Raw genomic sequence first — 24322 nt, 5'->3', positions numbered from 1 at the left:
ACTTAAAATGTTAGTTGTGATATTTGACAAATCACTATGAACAAAAAATGTTTATAAGTAGTGTTAGCTATTCGGACAAGTCCGAGAAGATGTAAGTCACGATTGCTGTTCTTGAGACCCCAGCAAGTCCACAACGTTGAAAACGTTGAAGTAGTGAACAAAGTAGTGATTATTATGGAGAATCATTGGATCACATTAAAAATGTTGGTGAAGCTATCGGTATATTGATTTGCTCTTATTCCAGATATTACTTTATGTAAACCGACAACGTAATGAAATAGACTTCTATCTAACACAACTTCTTTACGGATATGGATACGCTAAGCAATATCTAAACTCCTTCAAATCTGTAGCTAATTTAATCTGTTCTGATGGCATGTGGGAAAAAGAAGACACAAATCACAAACTTTTGGAATGCCCACATTTTGCAGAGAAGAAATAAAACATTGAAGATGTCTTAGGAAAAAGTCTAATAATAACGAACCTAATACGAAATATGTGTGAAGAACCTAGAAAGTGGAATGTTGATAGAACTTCTGCAGTGAATTTAAAGACACAGCTTCTGATTAATAAAAGAATTAGAGTAGCTAATCACACTCATTGTAGAATGATCGATAAATAGACGATTGAGCAAAACTGCAAATACGGTCTTCCGACGAAATCCTTAACAGTGATAGTCTATCCGGGATAGTCTATCCGTTCGGACAAAAAGAGATATTTCAAGTTTTAAAATCTCACAATGACTTAAACTTTTCATGCTTTTACTCTTCATTAAAAAAAAGAAATGTCACGATATAATTTTTAAATAATTTGTTCCGAATTTGCTAAATACTAACCACACAAAAATCCTTGCATCATTATCTTGAAGCAGTCACCATTTTCATCGGACTTGGCCCCTTGCTATTTTTATTTAACCAAAAACTCATAAAGCCATTGAAAAGACGTAGATTTGTCATGATTAAGGAAATAGTTTTTTAATTAGAATCTTGGTTTCAATACAAAAGATATGTTAAGATCATAGAGCATCTATATCTTGCGGAGACACTAGACTCATAGAGACACAATAAGCCAAAGATCTATTTATAATAACTTTGTTAATATATTAAAAAATTTTAATGTAACTTAAAAAATATGTATTTATAATATAAAAATGAATAAAAAGTTAAGTTTGAAAATATAAAAATAAAGGGTTAACAATTTATACTCAACCTAATTCTATCCTAATATACATATAAGGTTAATATAATTTAAAACATCTCTAAAAAATATTTTTTGTTTTTCAAAATATTAAAATATTTAATATATTTATAATATTTAAAATTATTATATTCTAAAATATTCATTTTACTAAAACGTACAAATAAACCCTAACTCTTTGACAGTATAATTATGAACTTTCTTCAGTTTTACAAACCCCTTAAAAAATATTAAAGTTGCGCTCTAGTGTTAAACCAAACGCCAACGTATCGAAAGCATAATATAAAGCGTTTCAGATTTATGTTTGAATTGACCTTAACCAATAAAAGAATTATTATGACATACCCAGCGGGACTTTCAGCGCTGAGGGAATCGATTCCCTCAGCGCTGAATGGTAATGCCTAGCGCTGATTATTCAAAGGAAACTCCTAATTACTTTAACACGTGCATGTCATTGCGGGTAAGCGCTGAATCGTTCGATTACCTTTTCAAATTTGTAATGCAACATTTCAGCGCTGACATGCTCGCTTACCTTTTCGAATTTGTAATGCAACATATCAGCGCTGAAATGTTCGCTTACTTTTTCGAATTTGTAATGCAACATATCAGCGCTGATATGTTAGCTTACCTTTTCGAATTTATAATGCAACATATCAGCGCTGACATGTTCGCTTACCTTTTAAATTTTACCTATGCTATTGATTTTTAAATAAAATACTATAAATTTTTTTGGATAAATTATATTTTATATTTATGTTTTATACAATTAAAATATTAATATTTACATAAAAAAATATAACATACTTATATATATGAATATTTTTCTGGAAATTGTTACTAAAACCTTGAAGAGATTTCCAGACTCGACTCGATCACTTGTTCCGGCTTACCATCTGTACTTAAAGCATCTGTAAATATAAAAGTATGTTATTGTATACGCTAAAGTTAATTATGTACAATACACCATACCAAAAAGTGCTGCTGTCACATTCTCTAACGCTCTTAAGGACTTCTTGCCTTGGGTACCATTCTCCAAAATTCCAGGAAATTTTTCGCGTAATTGGTTGTTTTTTAATAACGCGTCTCATTGATGCAGTCTATAAATAACGTAATAGATGAAAAGAAATGTATGAATTAGTAAAATTGTTACATGTGAATATATTAATAAGTTGACATTGAAAGTAAAAAACAAATATAATTTAACTTACAACTACTTCAACGGCAGTGATTTCTTCATTAAATTGAATTAAATCCTCCTCAGTTTGAATTGTAAAATTTTCCAATTGAAACAGCTGACTACATGACTACAGCTGATTACCCCTTGCTTTAGAATGACTGCATTCGCAGCACATTGGTCAATTAATCGTTCTTGACGCAGTAGCTTCTACATAATACAAAACAAAAATTACAATTATCATTTTAAATATATTTACTTAATTTTGCATATACTTACAGTGAGTTTATGTGAAATTACAAATTATATTTTATTTAAATTTTTGTTTTTTATTTGATTTTAAAAATTAAAAATTGTTCACTGTTCGCACTTCACTAAAATCAAAAGCAGACTAAATGTATACAATGTAGGCAAAACAAGAAATTCTTAACTCATATGCTTTTCTTCTTCATTCTTTTATAATTTCAACCCCGAAATTGCCTATGTCAAACACAAATGTCGAAAACAAAGAAAAATAAAAACGAAGAGCTATTACCTCCTCGCTTACTTTTTCAGCGCTGGCATAATGGTGCCGCTGGGTACGTTCACACACACACACACACGAACACACACTACAAATGCAAAAGTGAATGAAATAAAACAAATGCCGGGAAAATCACAACTGCAGGAACATCACCGGGCATTCACCAATTTGTGCACGGAACTGCATTCAACTGCAATCAATTTTATTTACACTTGCATTCCAAAGGGGCATTTATTAAAAATATTATTACATATTTATCATATAATATTATCATTTGAACAATAGGCGTGTTTTTATTTGAGTTGTCAAGCTCAGTGATGGTTCTTGTCCGCAATTACTTCCACAACAACAACAACAAAACGCACTTCAGTCGAAAGTCAAAAGTGTGGCTAACTGACAAATTAGCTGTTGCACTTTTCCTCCTTGTGACATTTCAATAAATTATATTTACTTTTCTGTTGTCATTACACTAAAATGAATTTTGCAAATTTTTTAAATATAAATTCATTAAACTAATTGCGATAATATTTGTTGTTGATCGATGAACGTCATACAAAATTTTAAAGTTGATGTGATATAAATTGAATTTAAAAAAATATAATTGACAGTTGATAATGAAATTGGCAGCTGTCTTAAATGCAAAAAGGAAAACAATGAACTTTTTTATTAGAATGAAAATAAGTCATACCAAACAAAATTTGTGTAATGCAAAAGCTTTTAACATATAAATTAATTTGAACCAAACCAAAAAAAAAAAATTTTGTGATTTGTCCTCACTGGTTAAGTTTATGACCACCCGCAAGTGGTACGGTACCATTCTTCACGACGTACGGTACGCACAAGTCAACCATTTTGATTATGATAGAAAGCATTGTAAGAAATATCACTTATTATTTATTGATTTCCAATAACAAAATAGAATAAGATTTTATTAATGGAATAATTGCAATAAATCTTATAATCTAGAGATCCCAAATATAATTTATATCTGAAAATTGTTTCATATATATTGTATGTATATTAAATAAGTAATATATGATGAAAACAAACTGAAAAATTTATTAAAATCAATTTAGCCCAGCCTAAGATCACTTTTTTAACAGCTCATTAATAAATAACACTTACTAAGACGCTGTTAAAATTTTTTTATGTTTTAAAGAAATATTTTATACAAATATTTTGGACTACTTCGTAGAACATCTTCAGTGTAGACTGGAGAAAGAGTTTGGAGTCTGGATTCTGGATTCTCACCAGAGTTTTGTTTGTAATTTTAGCTGTCAAAAATTTTAATTTTTAATTAAAAGCAAGAACTAAAATTACAAACATGTAAGCTGAAATAATTATATAAAATTATATTAAAAATTATAATATATTAAATTATATTAAAAATTTAATAATTACTAATAATTTAAATTGTTAAATTATCCGAATAAATTAAATTAATTAATATTATTAATTTAAAAATTATTGACTATTAGTTAATATTTTAATTAATTATTATTATTACACAAATAGGATCTAAAATATTTGTCTAAGTCGATAGCATAAGTGTTAAACAAAAGCATAAGTGTTCAAAAAAATAGCACAATTAATAATCATAATCAAAATTTACAGTTTGACAGCTGTAGTTTTATTTAGCGCGCTGAACGTTGCTTTGTGCTACACCAATATCTCTTAAATGTTTTCATGATTCAATAAATGATTTGAATATTTGTGCCAAAGAATAGACTAAGAAAAGATTAAATTCGCTCATTTTAAGTGATAAAATAGAAAACCTTTTTCAAAAAAAGTTTAACCAATTGGACTATAAATATTGACTTGACATACTTCGAATGTTGAGATAAACATACATTATAAATATATATAATAAATTGTATACATTTATATACAGTATTCTTTCAATCTTATAGTAATATTGCTTAATATGTGTAAGTCAATTCCAATTTCCGTGGTTTTCAGTATTCCCGGAAAACGCTGAAACCGACTTTCGTGGATATAAGTGGAAATACTGAATGTAAGATAAACATTGTCTTACTTAAAATATTGTGGTGAACATCAAATTAAATACAATGAGAAATACATTTTTAATGCTTGTTTATAAAAAATGACTAAATATTTTTTAAAATAACATTTTAGTAATATTATTTAGGTGAAATATGATACAGTTATTAATAAAGAAATATATTTTTTATTAAATCAAATATATATAAGGCATTACTAATTTTATTTCGTTTAAAATTTTATTTTTAATAAAATTAGTAATACTCACGTCTCTAAAAACCAATAATACTACATCTGTTAAAGTACATATTTATATTAAAAATATATTAACCAGTTTCTTATGTATTAATATATTCCAATCGAGTACGCAAACTAAACACATATATAGTTAAGTTTATATAGCTATTATATATATTTGTATATACTAATTTTAGTAACAGTAATGCTTACATTACTAAAAATAAAAAATGAAAAATCTGTTAGTTTACATATCGTCGGAGCACAATAGATCCAACGGTCGCAGTGCCACATCCCTTAACAATAACAATAGCTAACATATTTGCAGTAAAAAAAAAAGTTTCTAGAATTTTACTTTATTTAGTTCGAATGCGCAAACTAAATACGTATATGACATTAAATTTATTTACACGTATTAATTTTATTTGGAATAAAATCAGTATTGCTTATATTTTTAAAAACAAAAAATATTAAGTCTGATAGAGTAAGTTTTGTAGTAGTAATAAAAATAATAAAAAGTCACTCGAATTTTACAATATTTCGTTCAAGTACGCAAACAATTGTTAATTAGAAGAATATGTAGAAGCGAATGGCACTGCGTACTGTACAAAACTGATAAATTTTGATTGTAAAATATTGACAAGTATAAATGGTAAAGTTTAAAAGCACTCAATCTTATTGTAAAAGAGATTAATTATATGTAATTTAATTTTAGAATTAAAATAAAAATAGTAATTATATATTTATTTCAATGTTTTATGTTCAATATTAAACATAAAATAATACTGTCCAAAGAAATTTAGTTAAATGATTTTTTCAATTTTGTCTATTACTTAGCAAAATAAAAAGTTCCTTCAGAAGAATTGTGCAAACTATAAAAAATAGAGGGAGTATTCAAAACAATTTAGTTAACTTTTTTTATACTAGTAAGGAAATTTGCATGTACTTGTTTGAGAGGGAATACGTTGATTTTTCTTCCATTTTAATTTGTTACTAGAAAAGTACTCAAACAAAAATATTATTTACATATATTTCAACTATTGTTACAAATAAAAATTAACAAAACATTAAATTCTTTAAATAAAAATTCGTGTAAAGTAATTTACTTTAAAAATTAGTATGAAAAAAATTAAATTGTTTTTATTGTTGTTAATTTTGTTATTGAACATTAAGCCCTATACAACGTCATAATAATAATTTTGTTAAAATAAAAAATCGTGTTAAGTAATTTACTTTAAAAATGTGAATGAAAAAATTGAAGTTTTTTTTTGTTTTTATTTTTGTTAATTTTGTTATTGAACAAAATTATTATTGTATAAGCCCTATACAACGTCATAATAATAATTTTGGTCAAAAAAAAATTAAATATATAAAAAATTTTATTAGTTATACAGATTATGTTTAATTACTATTTATTATTTACAGATTAATATGTCTATACATACATTTTGTACGATCTAGCAGGCTATAGATTTTTAATTACTTGTTATTAAAATGTCAAAAATATATATAAATTAGTGTTGTTTAGTTACTCGCTAATAGTTATAAAAGTTATTTAAAGGTATTAATTATTTTAAAGTTTTTTTAGCTGCTTAAAACAAATTAATTTTTATGTAATCTTATTGTTCCTAAATTAATATTTGTAAATTTTTATGCGTAATACCATTTTATTTTTACAATTTTTATTATACTATTTCTACATTTGGAGTTCGTTTTTTTGTAAGAGGTACAGTATGAAAAATATATGTTTTTATAATTTCAAGTCAATTATTTTGGTTAAACACTTGTATTATATAGTAAATGTAAAAATAATTGATATTTACATAATTTATATATATAAAATATTTCATATAATATTATTTTTTTTATATATAATTTTGTTAAAATTCATTTCAAGCTCTAAAATCATATGCCCACCAAATACAACACTGCGTGCTGTCATGTGCACAAGAAATGTCAAATTAAATTTCGATATTAATGTCAGCCCATCGCTAATGCAAATCGGTAGAATACGCTGAACAAAGCAGATTTGGAAGAATTTTCGCTAGAATTTTTCAAACAGGAGGGCAGCGAAAGTCCACGCGATTTGTATAAATTTTTACTGAAAATTAACGTTTAATTACTTAAGAAACTAAAAAACTTCTAAATAAACATTTGTGGGTGCTTAATTATTACAATAAATCGGTAATATATTTTGTTGAATTGTTAAAAATATATTTGCAATTGCAAAGGAAAAAAAACTGCACGGCGGCGAATGTGTGAATAAGAAGAGATGATTAAAAAAAATTTGCAAAAAGCAATTGTAAAAGGCTGGCATAAAATGTTCAAGATTTTTCTATTTTATTATTTATTTTGCTTTAATTATTTTTTTTTTTTGTGATTTAAGTATTTTGTCCGACTTTTTGTTCACGGTTTGTGTACGTTGAAATATATTTAACGCCGGCTATTAAATGAACATAAGTTGATATTGAAATTATGCTCAGAAGAGAAAATTTATTGGCTAGCGACGAGACCGAGACCTCAGCTTGTAATTAAAAGCGCCGGTTTGTCAAAAAAATACAAAAAAAAAACAAAGTCTCAAAAACTATAAATACTCAAAATTTTGTCTTTATTTTTTTTTTTTTGTGGTTTAGAGGTTGACGTATACGTGAGTTGATGGCAGAGAATTTTTATATAGTAGCGTCATCGCTAGCCGTCAACCGTTTCTATTCTTTTTTTTTTTTTGTGATACAACACTCTCAAATATATTTTATATCAAATAAACAAACTCTTTTTCGTTCTGACTTTTCCAGGAGCTGTAAGCACAAAACTACATAAAACAAAAAAGCAAAAGAGAAACAAAACAGTAAAATTACAGAAAAGACTGATTAAAAACCTTTGGCAGGCTTCAAGGAGGTGGAAAATATACAGAAACCAAAAGTGTTAACATTTCCATCACGTGCCCGAAGACATTTGGATTTTTTTCTTGCTTTTTGTAAACTTGTAAACATTGTTACATTTTTAAGTTCTGATTTTGTAATTTGTAATTCTTCCTCTATAAATTTGGTTTACGAAGTGTAAATAACTCTGAAACAAAATGGACGATTTAATGATCGAAGTAAGACTTGACAATGGCGCCTATTACAAGGTAAGTTCAATTCTTTTCTATTCATGCATTTCCTCCAGTTCACGTGATTTAACAAAATCTGTTATATCGAAAAAATATGCAAAATTGTATAAAGTGTGTTTTTGAATGGGAGTGTCGCGTCTACATTAGTTTCGTATCATTATCAACGTTGCTTGATTTCACGTGTGAACTCCTTAGCCCGTCATATACTTTAGCAATATACCAAATTGCTTTGTTTATGTTTTCATTTAGCAAAACATAAAATCATGCATAATTGTTTGCACTTAATTTTAATGACTTCAATTTATTCATCTTCCTTCCCTCCTTTATACGATCTTTCTTTAGTCTTTGCTTTTGTTTTTTCCTTTTCTTTTTTTTTTGTTTTTTTTTTTTTGCTAAACTCAGCAGCTTATAGCTTCTTTTTCCCGTACGGTGCAATGTGGTGCGCTACATTCTAAGATAAATAATCGCATTGTTGCAATTTTGTCTACTTCTATTTACGGGAACAAACCCACACACATATACATACATACATAAATACATGTAAACACAGACCAATTTTTCTAACCTCCAGAATATTTAGTATATTTCAGTACACTGAATACCGTATTTTAATATATACAAAAGTTCGGGAAGACACACTATTATATCCGTATATGTGTTATTATCTGTGTATAAAATAGTAAATTGGGGGAAAAACCTTTTTTACTATTGCTACAGTTATTCACACATTTTTAGTATGATAAAATCTTCATAACATGTTCAGTAGAGACATAAAACTATAATAAAAATTAATATTTATAATATTATATATATTTAATAGTATATGTTTATATTATTATATATATATTTATAATATTAATATTGAATTTTTTTTTTACTGTTTTTTCGTCGAAAGGAAAGAAAAGCCTGCCTACGCAGTGACCATATTCCGGCACCATATGCAGTGGGTACGCGACTTCCATGAACTAAACTGCTACCCTTTATTTTTAGGCACCTTATTCTACCCCGAGACTATGTTGATATTAGTTCGATGTAAGACCCTTATTATTCATTTAAGGCTGCAGATTGTGATATATGGTATTATTACTTGCTCAAGCTGCCTTCTGCTTAAATCAACTTTTTTCAGCCTCAGTAGCTCTTCAGCAAATATTACTAGCGTTCCCAGTTTGCTCGGTTTTCGATCATTTTTTCTGTCACCGTTCTTAGGAGAAAAACATCAACTTGCGTTGCTAGCACATCTAAAAGTGCTATATATGCTAGATATTTGCTATATAGATATTATATAAAATTAAAGTCTAACTTCTATAACTTAAAGTACCGCTTTGCAAAGAAAAGGTTCAAATTATGGAGACTTCGAGTTAAGAAATTTGTTTGTTGTTGTATGCACTTTGCTCTCTAAACCTTGTTGCACTCTATTTGGATCGAGTTATTGAAAATTCGAGTTATTAAAGTTTGACTGTATTTTAAATGTATGCTAATGAAATAATTATGATGGTTCCAACGATCTACTTAGATGTATTGATTGTTGTTGTTACGTTTGGATTACGCTGTTATGGTCCCATTTGGAACATTCAACGTGACACAGGGGACTGGCTGTTTAATTTCGTGTTAATTTATATCTACATATTAATAAGCTGCTAGCATGTTTTATTCAACCGTTTTTATAACTTTTATTTTTTTAAGTCTATAGTGTCGGGTGGGACTTGGTCATCTGAAAAAACTATTAACTCTGAGACGTAGATTCGTCTTATTATTTTTAGACCATAATAGACCATTATTTTTAGATTCCTATACAATTTTACTTTATTCTTGTATGTACAAACATATCATTTTCTAGTGCCTTTGTCGATACATAATCAATAAGACTTGTTTTTGAATGTCCTCTGTCTCTGATATGCGCTAGGCTGTACTTCAAAATCTGAAACACATTAATTCTTTAAGTCTTTCTTGTTATCATTTCTATTTCACTAAGGTACTATAATTAACTAATGCTATATAATAATTTTATTTTCGTATTCAAAAAGAAATAAATACAGTCAAACTTCTATAACTCGAATTTCTCTATAACTCGAACAAAAATTTTGTTCCGTGCCGATAGGATTATATGGGAAAGTGCATTGTTTAAGACAAATTTTTGTTTTAAGTATAAATGCATTTTGCTGTTAGGGGAAGTCCCTTTATCCAAACCAAATGTTTAATTTTTTTTTTATGTCGCTTCTTTGTGCAAATGTAGTCACTGGCAGCGTGTTAAACCACGTAAATAAAATAACTGCCAATGCTGCTTTTAACGATTACATTGAGTTTGAAAATGAAATTTGTGCATCAAGCTTTTCTACAGATGACGATGTTATTGACCCCTATAACTCTAAATTACTGGATCCAATTCTGAGCGTAACGGAAAGTGATGATTTTCATCATTCAGTGGATGTGATTGTTCAGCAGCCTTCCAAGAATGAAGTAGAAGACTTATTCAAAATTCTGAATTTATATTTGCAAAAGAATAATACAACAACTGATGATCATTATAAAAGTATGAAAGTATAAAAGTATAAAGTGGAAACTCTTTTTACTGAAAATAAGAAAAAAATTAAACTCCCAAATCCTAATTTCTAAAAATTTTATTTCACTATAACTGATTTATCTGATTTCAAATAAATAAATATCTTAAAATGTAATTCTAGTAACTTTCAAAAATAAAAAAAAATAAAGAAATTCTCTAACTCGAAGTCTCCATAAGTCGAACCTTTTTGTTGCAAAATTGGACTTCGAGTTATGGAAGTTTGACTGTATATTACTTTATGCGTAAATTCCCCCTATGCTGGGTTGACTAGTATTTTGAATATCGGTGCAAGCTTATGCTGTTTGTATAGTTACGATACCATTTGTATAGTTACGATACCATTTGCTCGCAATTGAGTAGAAGATTCGACTATATTAGATCTTTTGAGCTACAACTTAGAGTAAATGAACACAACAATCACCTGCTTAGACTTTTGTTACTCATTGAGGAGTCACTGATATTACATGCAGTTGATATTGTCATACTGTTATATGGTAATTCCTTTACTTCACTCCTTATGGCTTTACAGTTTTTAATCTGTTTTGGTTTGCCTCTTCAGATGTTTTCGTTTATGTGTTACTCAGATGCCCATTGTTGTTGTGGTAGTCCTTAGGAATCTGTTAACACATAATATGAAACACGACGAATACATAGGTAAACATGTGAATGGTTATTAAAAAGCTTTTATATTAAATAATTCTTCATATATTAATATGGTAGTTTTAGAAATAGATCTCTGTAAAACATGCCATCTCTTCGATATTTTTTCTTTTTAACGATTATAATATAAAACTGTTACATTTAGTATATATTAAAAATATACTATATGAAAGCAAATGTTTTCTATATTTATATTGACTTCTTCTACTTTATATTTAATTAGAACACTTTTCTGTCAATAGTTATAACAATTCTTATTATTTAGTTATATATTTTGCTCGAAGAAATAGATTTTCTTAATTTTCTCAACATTTTTTTACATTTGGTCTTCCATTGTTCCACTTGCGATTTTGGAACAATTTTTTTTTTAAATAATTGCTTTATGAAAATTTTGTATTACATTAGTTATAGTTACTGTCTTTCTCTAATAATTTAATATATTGTAGATCCAAGCTTTCTTTGTTATACAACACCGAAATATACCAACAGAACTTCTCTGCCATAATCAGTTCCTGCAATAACTGTGAATAGAGATATAATTGTCTCTATTATTATATCTGTCTCTCCACTTAATTTTAATATAAGAGTTTTATACACTCGCTCTTCGATACTTTTGTGTAATTATATTTCTAGCTCTTTTACATATTACACAGAAGTTTAATATATATGTATATATGTGTATATATATATATATTATTAACTTTCTATGAAAATTGCAATTTTTAGCTGAAGTTAGTATCATTGAACTTAGGAGAGTTAAATACATGCAAGGCATCTATTCCAAGTAAATGCTACGGGAAATGTTGGATATCGTATATACATTATCCTTGTCATACCTAAAAGATACAAAACTCAAAAACCAGATACCTGTTCTTACGTTACGATATGTGGAGGTTGAAATTAGCATATGCAAATTCTTTGAAATTAATAGGCAACGCATATCGTACAATCACAATAACTACTGATACCTGATTTATATTACGATATATGTAAGCAATGCAATAAAATAATTACGATATATGGTTCGAAAAGATAAAACAAAGTATATCATATAGTTCCACGATTATTAATATTTGGCGTTATAAGGTGAAGGTACCACATATCGTACTTTCGTGTTATATCTGAAGAATGCAATAATAATAATTGCTGATAAACGCTACGATATATGTAAGCAAGACAATAATAAAAGAACTAAGATAGTACTTCGTATAGTATAGGATATAAGAATATAGAATATAAGAACAAAAACTCCAATTACCTGTTTTTATGCTATAATTATTGTTCTTTTTCACTTTTGGGCCTCTTAATTTCAACAGTAGTATAAAGCTTAACATTTCTTTGTTAAGAAAACGTATAAATAATTTTTTTAAGATTAGTTAAGATGTTCTAGAGAATATTTTAATAAGAAGTTTTTTTAATTACATAGACATACTGCTTCATATATATTATAGTATGTTATGTACTATGTACTCTATATGTGCTTTCAGTTGGCTCTTATGTATAATACTTGGCTGCTATTGATTATATAAACTATTTATTTGTCATTAAAATCATCTATATTATATATATGAGTATATTTTCATACTCGTATAAGAAGAATGCGAAAAAAATATATTAATAATGAGTCATCTAGCTCATGTTTTTTTTTTTTTAAATAGAACACCCGAAAGAATTTTTAACATAGATATTTTATTATTATATACAATGTTCTTTAAATATAAAAATATGTATATTCCTAAAAATTATTGAGCACTAAACTAATTTTATATCAATTTTTCAGGGAGTTGTGACGTCTGTTGCGGAGGATGGAGTTTTTATTGAACACGATGCGTAAGTTTAATATAAATCAATATAATTTGATTAATAATATATATATATATATATAATAATAATATATATATATGTATATAATAATAATAATATATATATATATATATATATATAATAGAATGTTATTATAATAAATAACATGTGAATGTTTATGGAAAATTATTTCATTTTAAAACTCGACAAAATTTTAAGTGTTTTATTTATCTATACTTTTATATATATATATATTTTTTTTATGTTATGTATGCATTTTTATACGAAATAGTTTCTTTTATTTATTTATTTTATTTGAATTTTTTTTTTCGATTTTATTTTATCTTTTAACAAATCGGATGAAATTAAAACTTTGTGCTAGAAGAAAAAATAAACCTACAGCAGCATATCGTTGTCAATATTAGAAACTTCAGCTATTTTTGTAAACTGTCAAGCGAATGTGCTAAGAATTAGGAAAACAGAATCTAGAGAGAAACTATTTTTAAATGAAATTTTTATATATTTTGTCTAAAATGCATTTAATGGTTTTTTGGAATATATATCTTAATATATATAAATACATATATATATATATGTATTTTTTATGTATATATTGTTTATTTTTATTGCTTTGATCAGCTGGGCGTTGTATCCGTTCGTCTCATGATCAACAATAGTTTTTTACTTTTGAGCTATTTTAAGTAGGCCAACATATCAAGCAGGCGAAGATGCACACACACATAATAAATTGAATATAAATTATTAAAATTCATTTTACACTTTATACACTTTATATATATATATAATATTGTATTAAATTTATATTTCCTTCCCGTGTGGTTTGATGTCAATGTTTGCAGTGCTTTCGCGTTGATCGAGGAATAAGATTGTTTAGAAATGCTTCCCTTGTTGGCATTTATCCAATTGCATGAATGTTGTGTTTCACTTTTCTACATTAAGCCTACTAAGTCATTATGACTGTTTCAAAATTATTATTAAAATAAAATTAATTAGGAAAACTTTATACAAACACCTGTTCAATAAATGTGAACCCAGTTGAATTTTTTATTCAATCTATATGAAGTATACCTTATATATATTTATATATATATAAATGTAATATAAAGAAAAAACTTTTTTATTAAAAATATTTTAATTATAACTCTTTTTTTTATTTATTTCAGCTCGCCTGATGTACAAAAGTTTCCCTTTGCAAGCGTACGTTTTCCACCAAAAGAGCCTGAAGCACCGCCCGCCTATGAAGAAGGCATGGAGGTAGAGGTCTTTACACGATCAACAGATGTGGAAGCATGCGGTTGGTGGATTGGTGCGATAAAAATGATTAAAGGTGAAATTTGTGCTGTGGCATATATAGGTTTCGAAACGCCATATACCGAAATCTGCGAAATGAAAAGAATGCGTATAAAAAATCCTAATCCGCCAATAACCGCAAAATCATTTTATCAATTCTCGATATTAGTGCCCGAAGAATTGCGAGAAGAGTAAGTTGCGCTATATTGTTATGTATATTAGATTATTTAATTTGTATTTGTATTTATTTATTTCATTTATTTATTTTTTATAGTCAATCCAAATTTTAAAAATAAGTTTATTTTTGTAGAACGTAGGAATCTGTTTCTGGAGTTCGTTCTGATTAGGACTATGTTATGCAGACCGTTATGGTCACATTATGTAAAATTGTTGTTCTCAATGCAAATTAAAAATTGGAGAATGAGAGTAAGATAGAAATTTCAATAGAATTTTAGTCACGGTCAGGACACTTTTTGTGTTTCGTTACGTTGATCAAAACAATGTTGCTCAGTAATAAATGACAGAATTTGCGTATATTAGGAGGCAATATTCAAATGTTTTGTTTGAGTGTATGTGAGTATATATTAAGTATTACCTCTTAGGCACAAACAAAAAATTACAACCTAATACTAACAATACCTCAGTATTGAAATTGGTAATAATGATTCGCATAACATGTCCTTATGGTTACGATCTGAAAGAGAATAGAACTGTCGAAACTAGTTGTCATGTAAAGTTAATTCACAGAGTTTTTAGAAGAATAAAATTTCATTTAAGGGTCATTCATTTCATTTGGGTATAAGTCTGAAATATTATGAATATATTAAAATAAAATATCCAATTATATATAGGTCAATTGGGTTTACTCTCTAGTTGTTGAGCAACAGTTATTTGATTTGCGAAAACGATTGGGAATATAATTACGTTCAGAATTGATTCTAATGTATTTCGATTGTAAAAGAGTTGACTTAAACTGTTACCTGAATGTGAATAACTGAACAATTTAATTCTGAGTTAATGTGTTATGATTTTATATATTATAATAAAATTATATATATATATATTTGTTTTTATACGTTATTATATTATATTATATTATATTATATTATATTATATTATATTATATTATATTATATTATATTATATTATATTATTATATTATATTTATATTATATTATATATTATATTATATTATATATATATTATATTATATATATATATTATATTATATTATATTATATTATATATATTATATTATATTATATTATATTTATATTATATTATATTATATTATATTATATTATATTTATTATATATTATATTATATTATATTATATTACTATTATATTATAGTATATTACATTATTATTATATGTTATATTATTTTATGGTTTATTGTAATGTATTGTATTTAAATATAATTTTCTGCATTAATGTTAATAAATTTTATATTTTTTGTAGAGCACAAAAAGAGGGTATACATAAAGCATTTCAGCGTCTAATCAATGCAGGCGTTTGTGTATATAACACAGAAATAAACAGCTTAGTTGTGATTTCAAAATGGGAATTTGCTCAAAAGCGTGCCGATATGCTAAAAGATATGCATTTCCGCAATCTTTCACAAAAAGTTTGTATTTCATATTTATACTTGATCAATATGTGAAAGAGTCTAACGTCTTTATTTTCTTAGGTTATGCTTTTGAAACGTACAGAAGAAGCTGCCCGTCAGCTAGAATCGACTAAACAACTAAATCGTGGGTAAGTTTTAAATACAAAATAGTAATTACTATCAAGCTATCTGATATATATTACAATATATATCTATAATACCAAATATATAACATAATATGTACATATTACTGCTGAAAAGTTCATTTTAATACTCAAGTCGTTCTAGTATATTGAAATTAGACTATTTGGATCGAACATTTTAAATTTGATTTACGTTTTATTATATTATATTATACTTTATTTTCGTTTTGTTCGATACAAATACATTACTCTTGACCTCAGCTCTCGTTCAGCTAATTTCTGAAATGTGGTTTTCACACTACGGTGGAAATCGTTTGTTTCCATTAATACTTAAGTGGTGGTTTTAGTGGATTAAAATACAAATAGATATAATAACAAATGTTCGAACACGATGTGGTGCCCGATCATTTTCAAACGATTGGATGCGCTCGAGTACAAATATACTCGGTTATCAGAATTTTTGAATATTCGAATAATTCGTATAATATTTGAAAGAATATATATATTAATTAAAATTTTTCTAATAATGTAGTATTTATACAACTATACTACTAATAAATTTTTTTTGTATATTTGTACACTTAAGATAGACCAAAATATTTCTAATGTAAATATATTTTTTATAAAAATAAAATATTTAACATAAAATAATAAGTGTAATTTTTTATAATTTTATGTGTTAAATAAACGAACCTAAGGCTGGAAATAATCAAACAACTTGTTGTAAATTAGTTGTAATAATTAATTAATATAATATATGTACTTATTTGTCTTCAGAAATGATATATTAAAACCATAATTTTTTACCATAGCTTTACAGACGAATTTCATGTACGCCAAGATTTAATGGGTTTAGCTATCGGATCACACGGTGCAAATATACAAGCTGCCCGATTGTTAGATGGTGTGACAAATATTGAACTGGAAGAGAAATCTTGTATGTTTAAAATAACCGGCGAAACAGAACAGGCTGTGCATGCAGCACGTGCTTTATTAGAATATTCGGAGGAATTTTTTCAAGTTCCTAGAGATTTGGTTGGCAAAGTGATTGGCAAAAATGGTCGTATAATACAGGAGATTGTTGATAAAAGTGGTGTTTTTAGAATCAAAGTATGTAAAGAATATGTGCGTCTTTCGTTTTGTTCACCTATATTAATATCTTTTTATTCAAATTTAACAATGAAACAAATTTTAGATCGCTGGCGATGACGTACAAGATCTGAATATACCACGTGAAGCTGCGCATGTACCATTTGTGTTCATTGGAACTGTAGAAAGTATTGCAAATTCTAAAGTGCTATTAGAGTATCATCTAGCGCATTTAAAAGTAAATACTTACATTTAAATAGCAAGTAAAAATTTTAAATTTAATAAATATTTTGTGTGCTCTTCGCTTTACAGGAAGTTGAACAATTACGTCAAAATAAATTAGAAATAGATCAACAACTGCGCGCAATACAAGAATCTGGCATGGGTTCCACACAAAACTTTCCAGTACCCCGTCGTTCAGAAAGAGGTTATAGTAGTGATATCGAATCAGTACGTTCAAGTCGTGGCGGCGGTGGTGGAGGTGGTGGCGGCCGTGGTCGGGGTAGAGGCAGAGGTAACAGTAATCAACGTTTCCAAGGTTAGTATAATATTTTTAAATTTTTTTTTTCATATTTCACTATATTATTTTTCTATTATAGGTCGTCGAAATGATGAAGAAGAATATAATAACAACCGTAACGACCAACCACGTGATCAACGTTTCAATGAACGACGCAACAGTTATCGTCGTTTAGCGAGAAATGACCAAAATGGACGTAATCACTATATGAATCATAATGACGATGTACAAGAAGTACGTGAAGTAAGCAGTGTTGAAAGAGGTTAGAAATATATTTGTTATATTTTTGTGAAAATAATAGTTTAAACAAGATAATTTTTCATAGCTGAAAGCTTATCATCTTATGAAGGCAATGTTCGTCGTCGTCGGCGTCTCAATCGTAACAATAGTGAGTATGATGTCGCTTATGTTTTTCTCTATTTACTTTAAAGATATAGTATAAATTATTATAGTCTGAATAATAGAATATTATGTGTTATTAAAATGATTCAATTCAATTGCTGGTGGGTAGGCAAATATATCTAATTTTTAATTCAGGCATAAAAGAGGTTAAGTTGAAATGAATTATAAATCTTTTTTTTCTCTTATAAATCGAAATCAAAATAAACATAAATAAAATAGGTGTATAGATCTTAATAAGTTTTTCAAGTAGTAATTAATTTTTAAATTTTTATCTAAAGATAAAGGTGAGATAAAGATCTTTAAAATTTTTAAAAAGAGATTGATTATTAGATTGTATTAGCCTTAGTTCAAGTTGTTATTTAAAATTTTATTTATTCATTATAGTTAATAGTAAAACTATAAACAAGAATTTTCTTATTTGTATTTTTGATTGCTTTATAGATTTCTCAACTGAATTATTTGGCCTTTGAACGGATTCATATTAATAATATAAAATAAAAATATATAAAAATTTTTATATATATATATATAATTCTCATTCACTATTAATTATATTTTTTTATTATTATTGTGTTCTGAAGGGCTCGATGATGTAGATACAATAAAATTGCAAATTATAGAAATAATAATGTATTCTTCTTACAGAATTTCAATTTTAGAAAAGTATCTATTATATATAAAGTATCGCTCGGAAATATTGATAATGTATCAGTAGCAACTCAATAATATTTTACTCAAGTCAATTTCTTTTTTAGATGAACAAATTGGAGTACAAGAATTAGATAGAGTAAGTTGCTTCAAACTGTAATATTTTACTAGTAATGTTCATTAAACAATATCTAGTATGCTTTACTACTTAAAAAGAATTATGTACGTAATTCTTCTATGTCATATACAAAATTATATGCATATTTTTGCGATTAGTACTCAATCACAATTATAATAATTTTTTTTATTATATTCTCATACATATAAAATAATTATTATGATATATTAATTTATGTATGGACTTGATTTTGCTTAAATAAAATCAAAACATGACTTAATTTTTGAATTCTAGTAAATATTGGTTTTAGGATCAATTTTGGAAATAGAATGCAATAGATTTCGAATCATAAAAAAATAAATCTAGAATAATTTTGATGCCATTTCGAAAAAAAAAATTCAAGAACATAGTATATACTTTGCATACTTTGTGGGCGACCAATTAAAAATATTGGTGATCTAATTCTTGTTGTCGACTCAGTAACCTTCTGCATATTGAGGGGGGTGAGTTGCACCTCACTAGTGCACTTACTTTATTTTTGTTACAAGTACAAATAAGTTAGCTTAAGTCATACAACTGTAGACAGGTCGATGCCTCATTATGATCACGAATCTATCTGTGTCATAGACATGATTGATACACTATGTTATAGCAGGGTAGTGTTACGGTTGTATAGTGCATTTATTAAGTTAGTGGTAAATTTCTACATTTCAAATTTTGGTATTGATTTAGTGTACATAAAGCTAAAGATGTAAAGAGAAGATTTCTTTTGGGTATTGGTGAACTCGACGATTGCCGCAGGGATGTTGAACCGCCCATATATAGAACCTATTTAGCTCTGTCTCAGTGAAGTGACAACTTCGAGACAAGTTGATTTCAATAACAATATTACCTCCAATCCATTTTTACTTCTAAACAACCCATGCATATGTATTTTTTATTCCTCTCATGTTATCTGCTTGATAGTTCAAGCTCAGGTTTCCACAATTACAAAAGTTAACTTTAAGTTTCGATATCTCAAGGGGTAATCTGTATCGATATATACAATAGCTAAAAATTATCTTAAAGTAGATAACTCTAGTAAATCCTTTGTCAAAACAACAATCTACTAAATCCGGGAAATGCTATGACGCCGTTTTTATATATTAGATTAAAAACTATTAGACACTTATGCACTATATGATAATTTAATAAAACTGGATATAAGATCAGATTTATACACTATATAATTATTCAAATAAAATCAGTTATCGCGCCAGGTTAAAGCTTTTATGATATATTGGCGAGGTCAATATATAAAATAAAAGCATAACTAAAAATATATATAAGAATATGTTTTGAAGTTTTTTCCTACCGAAAAATATTGAATTTTTTTTTGAAAAATTTATATTAATTTGATTTTTTTTAATTTACTTTCCAGCGAATGGAGGCGTTGCCAATAACAAATCCAATTGGCAAAACAAACCACCTCAAAACACAGATAACAAGAGCAGCGGTGGGGGTGACAGTGGCAGTGGGGGCGGTACTGGAAATTCAGCGGAACGAAACAAATCGAAAGAAGGGAATAATACAGGCAATAAACTGAATAACGATAAACCACAACAGCAGCCGCCACAGCCACAACAACAACAACAACAACAGCAATTATCACCAAATCAACAACAGCCGCGTCGTCGAATACGCCGACAACAACAACAACAGCAGCAGCAGCAACAACAACAACAGGATAACAATAAAAAGGAAACACTTGTAAATGGTACATCCTAATTAATATTTTTAATATTATTAAATTATTGATATAGTTAAAAACAAATAAAAATATTTTAAAATAGACAAAAACAACCAGGAAAAAAGTTGAGGATGAGCAGCCAAAACAAACAAGTTCAGTTAAAAAAAAAAAATAAAAAATTATAATAATAATAAAAATAAAAATGAATTTGATTAATTGGCGAGAATATGTGTTTAAACCCACGTAAACCAAAATTTATATAAAAAGAATAATTATATTAAAATAAATAATAACTGCAAAATAAGTTCTTTTGTAATAAATAGAATAGAAAATAAAAAAAAAACATTAATATTTTAATTTAAAAACAAAAAAAAAATAACCATAAAAAATATTGAAATAGAAATAAAAATAAAAATGAGTTATTACAAATAATAATAATATACAAAACAAAAACAGAAAAAAAAAATAGGAGTTGTAATAAAGCAAAAAAATTGTTATAACATTTTAAAAAAATATCAAAAAATATATATATATAAATAAACACATATATAAATTATAAAAAAAGCAATTGTCCAGTACAATTCAAAATAAAACGCATATGCACTGCAACACATTCATCGATAATTATCCATACAATCATGTCTGCGTGCATAAAATGGTCCATTTAATTAAAGTTTTTCGATTATTAAATATTTAATAATTAAAAGTAATATTTTTACAAATTTCAAAAAAAATTTTTATAGAATTCAATTGAACTTTAATTACTTAGAATTAACTTCTATCATTTCGCCTCTCATTTCAAACAAGTAAAATATTACTAAGTCAAATAAGTCGTTGCATTTTTAAAAAAAATCAAACTTTAAAAATGCTTTCTTTACACTATTATTTTTGTTATACGTTAAATATATATTTATCATTCTTTTTTTATTTTCTTTTTGTTTTTGAATTAGAAATTCGATAATATCAATTTAAAAAATAAAATCTAAAGGAATACTCTCCTTTATGATATATAATATATTTTTACTGAATGAAGTAAAGTTTACAGGCATGTTCTTAAAATATTTCACATAAATATTTTTAAATAAAACAATCTATTATAATTAATGCAAAAAAAAAAAAATTAACAAGCTGCGCTTATAAAATATAAGAATTAAAATTTATATATAAGTTTTAAGATATGAATCCTTAAAAATATTCATTTATATAATGCAAAGTAAAAGAGAAATATGTTCACTGCACTGAGTTGAGTTTATGTTATCGAAGTTCTATATTTTCATTTAAATTAATTTATTTATAAATATAAAAATAAAAAAAAATTATGTGTAAGAAAATGTAGTTGCAAAACATATATACATTATTAATATTTTTTTTTTTTTGTGTATAAAGAGTGTTATACATTTATATTATGCATATGTAATTTAATTTAATTTTTATTTTCAACCAGTGCGCTTAGCTAACTTTAAATAATTTAATACTCTTTATAAATTTATTTATGAAATCTGTATTTTAATTTTAAATTTAATAAGCAAACAAAACAAAAAAAAATTAAATATCTTACTGAAATTGAATATAAAAATATTGTTATGTTATACGATTTAAGTAAGTGTATTAAAAAGTAAGTCTCATATTACTTTTGTATATTAAAATGGAATTTATATTAAAAATATAAATTATATATTAACTTTTGTTAAGTAAAAAATAAATACGAAAAACAGAAAAAAAATATTGCGAAATTATTTTTTTAATTAATTAATATTAATTAACAAGTTTTAAGATATAAATTACATTTTTAATTAACATTGACTAACAATATAATGATGACTTATTTAACTAGCATTAAATATATTTTATATAACAATAACACTATTTTTGGTATTTGCAAAGCATGTCAGTAAAAAAAAAACAACACCATTATATACATAATAGAATTATATTTAAAAAACATAGGTATAAGAAATTCGAACAAAACTTTAGTGTAACTGAAATAAAAAATAAAATTCTTATAACTAGTAAAAATTAATTAAAAATAAATAACTATAATAAGGAATAAAAACTAAAATAACACAATATAAAAAAGTATTCAAAATAAATATGTATTTTTAATTTTTAGTAAAACTAAAATTGAAAAAAAAATTTATATAAAATAATAAATAAAGTGGTTTTTAGTGAAATACGAAAAAAATGTAAAATTTACTAAATTATTAGTGTACCCCACAAAAAAACAAACAATTATTATTTTATTTAAATTAATAATTAGTAAGACTAAAAAATTAATTAATAAAAAAACATTAATGTAATTTATTTTGCATACGATTTTATGGAGAATAAAGATTGCTTTTCTTTAAAAATATTGATAGAAATAAAAAAGAATTAAAATATAAATGAATTAATTTAAAAAAGAAAAAACAATTATTTTGCTTATATTTGAAATTAGTAAAACTAATGAATAATTAATAATATTTATTTTACTTTAAATTTATATATATAAAAGAGAAAACAAATTACAAATATAAATTAATATACATAAAAATAAAATAAAAAATTGTAAAATAAAAATAGTTAAAAATAAACAAGGGTTATAATAATGCATAAAAATGTAAATGTAATTATTCGCTTATTTTTAAAACAAAAATAAAATATTTACTTAAATATTTACTTAAATATTTTATTTTTACTTAAAAGTTTTATTTTACATATTATAATAATTATTTTAATTTAAAAAAAATATCCTGATAATTATTTTTTTTTTCTTTATTTTCTCATAACTGTAGAATTATTTGATAAATCCATTAATGTTATGTTATTGTTATAAAATTTATAATATAACAAAAATAACGCATATGCTTGTGAAGAAAATATTTTCCTAATTCTTATTAATTTTAGTTATATTTTTATTTAAATTAAATTTCCATTTAATCTGTTAAAATATATAACAAATTTAATGTTGTACATTGTTAATTTTTTATTTTTCATTTTTATATCATAACAATTAAAATAGTTATTAATAATATTTATTTTTAGTGTTGGATTTAAATTAAACTATTCGATGAATTGAAAAAAAAAAAATAAGTTCCCGTCCGTAGATAAGCATGGAAATTGGATATATTCATTTTGAAAATTATTAAATAGCATATTTTTTTATACATTAATAATGAATTAATAATAGTTTTTAAAAATTCTTATCTTACTATTATTTTCCTTACTTTTAAGTTAGATTGAAATATTCTGCCCTATTTCAATAAAAGCTGGCAAAAGTTGATATAAGGCATTAAATTCAACTCTATAAATTTATGCAAAACAACATAAATTCATATATTATGTTCACACCATATGACTACAGTAAATTTTAAAGTTATATGTTTTCATATATATATGTTTCATATATGTTTTTAATTGACAAAATAGTGAATACTTCAGACCTGTATATGTTGGTAATCTAATTCATTTGTGTATGGAATAACTAATACTTTCAGTAATATTCTAACCGTT

General features: G+C 25.7%; 1 protein-coding gene across 7 annotated transcripts; it reads left to right on the top strand.

Annotated features, from left to right (window-relative positions):
• The first annotated feature begins 6800 nt into the window (after positions 1-6800).
• Positions 6801-23974, top strand: LOC119678637 (synaptic functional regulator FMR1-like). 7 transcript variants are annotated; one of them, XM_038090584.1, is made up of 13 exons: positions 6801-6858; positions 7925-8259; positions 13242-13291; positions 14449-14766; positions 16037-16202; positions 16266-16333; positions 17140-17452; positions 17523-17654; positions 17729-17954; positions 18016-18198; positions 18262-18324; positions 20525-20860; positions 23855-23974. In XM_038090584.1, exons 2-13 carry the CDS (start codon positions 8209-8211, stop codon positions 23869-23871), a joined length of 1923 nt encoding a protein of 640 aa, XP_037946512.1. In that variant the 5' UTR covers positions 6801-6858; positions 7925-8208; the 3' UTR covers positions 23872-23974. The 7 variants fall into 7 exon arrangements, with proteins under 7 accessions (XP_037946512.1, XP_037946509.1, XP_037946513.1 ...); XM_038090581.1 differs by lacking the exon at positions 23855-23974 and adding an exon at positions 20937-21127; XM_038090585.1 differs by lacking the exon at positions 23855-23974 and adding an exon at positions 20937-21126 and having other exon boundaries at positions 17140-17437.
• Positions 23975-24322: the final 348 nt, after the last annotated feature.

This window comes from Teleopsis dalmanni, chromosome 2 (genome assembly GCF_002237135.1).
Source record: "Teleopsis dalmanni isolate 2A chromosome 2, ASM223713v2, whole genome shotgun sequence".
In the NCBI taxonomy this organism is placed as follows: domain Eukaryota; kingdom Metazoa; phylum Arthropoda; class Insecta; order Diptera; family Diopsidae; genus Teleopsis; species Teleopsis dalmanni.
This window is presented reverse-complemented; position numbering and strand designations above follow the sequence as displayed.